The sequence below is a fragment of the Carassius auratus genome, chromosome 14 (genome assembly GCF_003368295.1).
Source record: "Carassius auratus strain Wakin chromosome 14, ASM336829v1, whole genome shotgun sequence".
Classification (NCBI taxonomy): domain Eukaryota; kingdom Metazoa; phylum Chordata; class Actinopteri; order Cypriniformes; family Cyprinidae; genus Carassius; species Carassius auratus.
In genome coordinates this window covers 11,176,522-11,181,224 of record NC_039256.1, presented here as the reverse complement: position 1 = coordinate 11,181,224, position 4,703 = coordinate 11,176,522, and the positions used below count along the sequence as shown (strand labels likewise).

The 4,703-nt window shown below is 35.1% G+C and overlaps 1 protein-coding gene across 2 annotated transcripts; it reads left to right on the top strand.

The window, feature by feature from the left end:
- Positions 1 to 319: 319 nt before the first annotated feature.
- Positions 320 to 3,443, top strand: LOC113113606 (lysozyme g). Of its 2 annotated transcripts, XM_026279911.1 has the most exons (6): positions 320 to 678; positions 1,771 to 1,925; positions 2,078 to 2,161; positions 2,276 to 2,472; positions 2,658 to 2,796; positions 2,908 to 3,443. In XM_026279911.1, the coding sequence occupies exons 2-6, from the start codon at positions 1,922 to 1,924 to the stop codon at positions 3,039 to 3,041; spliced, it is 558 nt and encodes a 185-aa protein (XP_026135696.1). In that variant the 5' UTR covers positions 320 to 678; positions 1,771 to 1,921; the 3' UTR covers positions 3,042 to 3,443. The 2 variants fall into 2 exon arrangements, with proteins under 2 accessions (XP_026135696.1, XP_026135695.1); XM_026279910.1 differs by lacking the exon at positions 1,771 to 1,925.
- The last annotated feature ends 1,260 nt before the right edge of the window (positions 3,444 to 4,703 follow it).

Here is a 4,703-nt window from a genome sequence, read left to right as displayed (position 1 = left end):
AGGAAAAGGATTATTCTTCTGCACAATCTGACTTTGCTGCAGCCTGGAATTGAACTACTGGTTTCGTCTGGTCAGAGGAGAACTGGCCCCCAAACTGAGCCTGGTTTCTCCCAAGGTTTTTTTCTCCATTCTGTCACTGATGGAGTTTCGGTTCCTTGCTGCTGTCGCCTCTGGCTTGCTCAGTTGGGGTCACTTCATCTACAGCAATATCATTGACTTGATTGCAAATAAATGCATAGACACTATTTAAACTGAATTCAATGATGAACTGCCTTTAACTGTCATTTTGCATTATTGACATACTGTTTTGCTAATGAATGTTGTTCAATTGCTTCGACGCAATTTATTTAGTTTAATGCACTATATAAATAAAGGTGACTTGACTTGACTTGTGGTTCTCACTGACAGTGTCAGGGCGAGACAGAGGACCCAGAGGTGAATGACCGGACTACAAACAGAGCCATAGAAAACTAGAATAAAGGCAGACTGCCGAGCACCGGCTCTTGAGGGTGAATGCAGCTGCCAGAACAAAAATGGTCCACAACGGGAGAACGGGTCCAGGGCTTGTCAGTGGGCTTACGGCGAGCAGGTGGCACAGATCCACACCAACAAACTCAGCACCACAGATGGCAAGTAACCAGACGAGCTCTGGCAGCAAGAGGACTGTACAGAGAACAGGTAAGACGAGCACAAAAAAGACTAAGACTGAGACAAAACTAAAAATAAGTATGAGGATAGCTTGGGATTAGACGTTGAATAACATATTAGCATATACAATAATCTGGCAGAAAGCAGAGGGAACGGCAGAGGGAAATAGCAGTGAGAATTAGAGTATAGAAGAGAAGGTGTGTAGATGATCAGTGCAAGTGCTGATTGCAATGTCTTGTTGTTTAACCCATGTAAAAGTTTGTGAAACCTTTAGAATTTTCAATATTTCTGCATAGATATGACCCAAAACATATTTTTGCACAAGTACTAAAAAGTAGGAAAAGAGACCCCAATCAATCAAATGGGACAAAAATATGTCAAACTCCAGATAGTCCAAAAATGCAGCAGTTAGAGTTCTCAATAGAACCAGGAAATAGGACCATATTAGCCCTGTTCTGTCCACACTACACTGGCTTCATATTAAACATCATATAGGTTTAAATATCTTGCTTATTACTTATAAAGCCCTGAATGGTTTAGCACCTCAGTACTTGAATGAATCCTTGTTACATTATAATACCCCACGTCCGCTGTGTTCTCAAAACTCTGGCAATTTGATAATACCTAGAATAACAAAATAAACTCTGGAATAACCTACCTAACATAGATACACTCAGTTAAAATCTAGATTAAAGACCTATCTCTTTAACCTAGCTTACACATAACACAATAGGCGTTCTCTATTTTTTGTTTCATCGAAACTGCTTTTCAGAGGATAACTGCCAAAACTATTAAATTATGGTGGTCATTATTAAACTTACAGCCATTTTATCAAAGTTGTATTTTTTTATGTTTTACCTTGGAATAATTGCTAAGATTTCCCACAAGCTTTCATTTTATTTTCTTCACTTGCTTCTTGTGCGTGCACCTGCAATGTTAGGGCGTTCCCTATAATCTAGCTGATTCATCAAAATAGATGATAAATTTAACGTTATTAAAGTGCATGAAGCACCTTATAAACCTGTCTGTTCATGATTAATGGATAGGGTTCAATCTAATAATGAGACATAACCAAACGGTGAAATACAAAATTTTGTAACCTTACATTTATCCACACCTTAGAGGAAAAACATCTGAGATAAACAGTTGAACCACTCCCTCTGTGATCATATATAATCCGGCCCTGCTGAGTTCTGATTTATTGAAAACGTTCATCAGACTCACCAGTGTTCATCAGTGATTTGCTCTTACACGGCAGTTCTACATTAACATCATGGGTAAGTCATAAAGTATCAGGTGCTGACTGTTATTATACAGTACTGTCTCAATAATGAAGAGCAGTTTGTGATAGGATAAAACTGCTTGAATATTCTGAATAAAGAATTATTTATTGACTTGAAAGGGCTTGATATTTTACATGTTTTTTTAGCATACATTTATGGAGACATCCTGAAAATAGACACCACCGGTGCATCAGAGGTGACAGCAAAACAGGACAAATTAACCATTAAGGGTGAGAATGCATGACGACATAAAAATCACTTATGGCACTTTTGTTTCATTTGGCAATATATGCAATGAGCACTATGTTACAATATTTTTTGAAAATGATCTAAATATATCATAGGGGTTGAAGCCTCTAAAAAACTGGCTGAGCACGATCTTGCCCGGATGGAGAAATACAAGAGTATGATCACTAAAGTTGGCAAAGCAAAGAAGATAGATCCGGCTGTGATTGCTGCCATCATATCCAGAGAGACCAGAGCTGGAGCCCTCCTGAAGAATGGATGGGAACCCAAAGGCTATGGCTTTGGCCTCATGCAGGTTCATTACAACTATAAATCTACTCTATTTAAAATTGTATTAGACCTAAGATGAGGCTTGTACATGTATGAGTGCACATAAATGGTTCAGGTTTTTTGTCTCAATAATCATCCATGCAAAGTGCTACTAAATATTTCTGCTGGTTTAAAGCTTGATTTCATTTTATTTTATTTATTTTTTTTCAGGTTGACCAACGTTACCACTCTCTAACTGGTACATGGGACAGTGAGCAACATGTCACACAAGCTACAGAGATACTCATTGGCTTCATAAAAAAAATTAAAGTAAAATTTCCCGATTGGACACAAGAGCAATGCTTTAAAGGTAATACACTTCCACTATCAGAAACCACAAACTGTGTCTTGTTTCAGAAACTACGCAAATCTCTTAAAAATAATGTTACCAGTCTGATTGAGGATTCTGTGTCTGTTTCAGGGGGAATAGCGGCCTATAACAAAGGTCCGGAGAGAGTCACTTCGTATGAGAATATCGATGCCAAAACCCCAGGACTAGACTACTCCAATGATGTTGTTGCCAGAGCCCAATGGTTCAGAAGCAAGGGTTACTGAAGAACTGCAGTTACTGAGCTGTTAAACTCTTGTGAAATATATACCGTGTATTAGCTTCACTGAACTACTCCTCATTGATGAAGTTACTGTATTTGTATCGCTTAAACATAAATACCTTTTAATATGTATTTTTCCAGTATCTTTTGATTCAGTTAATAATCCAATTACTAAGAGCGAAATTAGTTCACTTACAAAATGTCTGTCTTGTCATAATCATGATAAAATGTCCTTATATTCTACATTGTTCCTGGGTTTTAGTCACATGACCTGCACGGAAGACTGCAGAGAACTCATGGTTTACACCATAATTAAAGCTGGAGAGATGCAAGCTTTTGTTTACAAATGTCCAAAGTAAGATACGGTGTCAGTGGTGAAACTTTTAGATGCTTCTTCTAATGCAATGTCTTGGTTATATTTGTAATTGCAGTAAAAAAAAAAAAAAAAAAAAAAAAAGTTCCCTGTTATTCGTTTCTGTTTCGTTTTTGCCTTGTTGGCCTTTTTATTTTCTTTTATTAAAAAGTTATAATTTCCGTGCATTTGGACCCAGACCCTGTTTCTTCCTGCGCGTCCCACCGCGCCGTGACAATATGTGGGTAAAATGGCCATAAATAATATTCCCGTCCAATGCAATGTATCTATACACTGTATCTAATTTGCATATTAATGTGTTCTTGGAGCAACATTTAATGAAAAAAGAAGTGTAATAATTGGAGTAATTATTGGCAACATTTAAATATTAATATATAATATTTCATATGAATATTGATGTATAATTTATTCACTTGTTGTGTCTCCCAAAATGCCTGATAAACATGATTTGAGTCCTGAAGTCCTCTACAGTGGACAGGTATGAAATCAATGAGCTGTTCTGTAACAGAAAGTCATTTTTTTTATTTGAAACCCCATAACGTTTTGACATAATTTCTGAGATTTTGGTTTATGAAATATAATTTGAAAAGTAGTCCGTTTTAAATTATAATTACACAGATTTGAAAATACTGTTGGCTAATTACAGGGCCTAATGTTAACCAAACTAATGGAAATAAATAATAACTGAACTTGTAACAGATTTGTTGCAAAGCACAAAATTATGGTGAAATTAGATCTCTGTTTGTTGAGTTAAAACCGAATTATTGTTGAAGTAACATAGCAAGCATCATTGCAAAAAGGCAAAAAAAGTTAAAGAGTTATACCCACCACTTACCATAGCCCTTCATTCATGACGTGGATACCATAATAATCAAACACAGAGACAGTCACAGAAGGTATTTAAAAATCTTGTTCAATAATTAAAATGTAATCTAAATACAGAAAATATTATAATATAAATACAGGAAATAACTGTATTCATTCAATCTAAATATATATATATATAGAGAGAGAGAGAGAGAGAGAGAGAGATGTTATTGAAAATATTAAAAAAATGTTAGTCCTGTTAAATGTATAATAAAAACTGGATTACTGCAACAGAAGACAATGAAAAAAAGACTGAATTATTGAAAAATAACTTTTTTTAGTTCATAATTATATTATTATTATTATTATTATTATTTATTTATTTATTTAAATTGTTTATTTTGGATGGTAACATTTAGAAATGTGATTGTAAATAACAGTAAAAAGATAAATAAATAAAAAAATTTACTAGCTGTCAAAGCACAT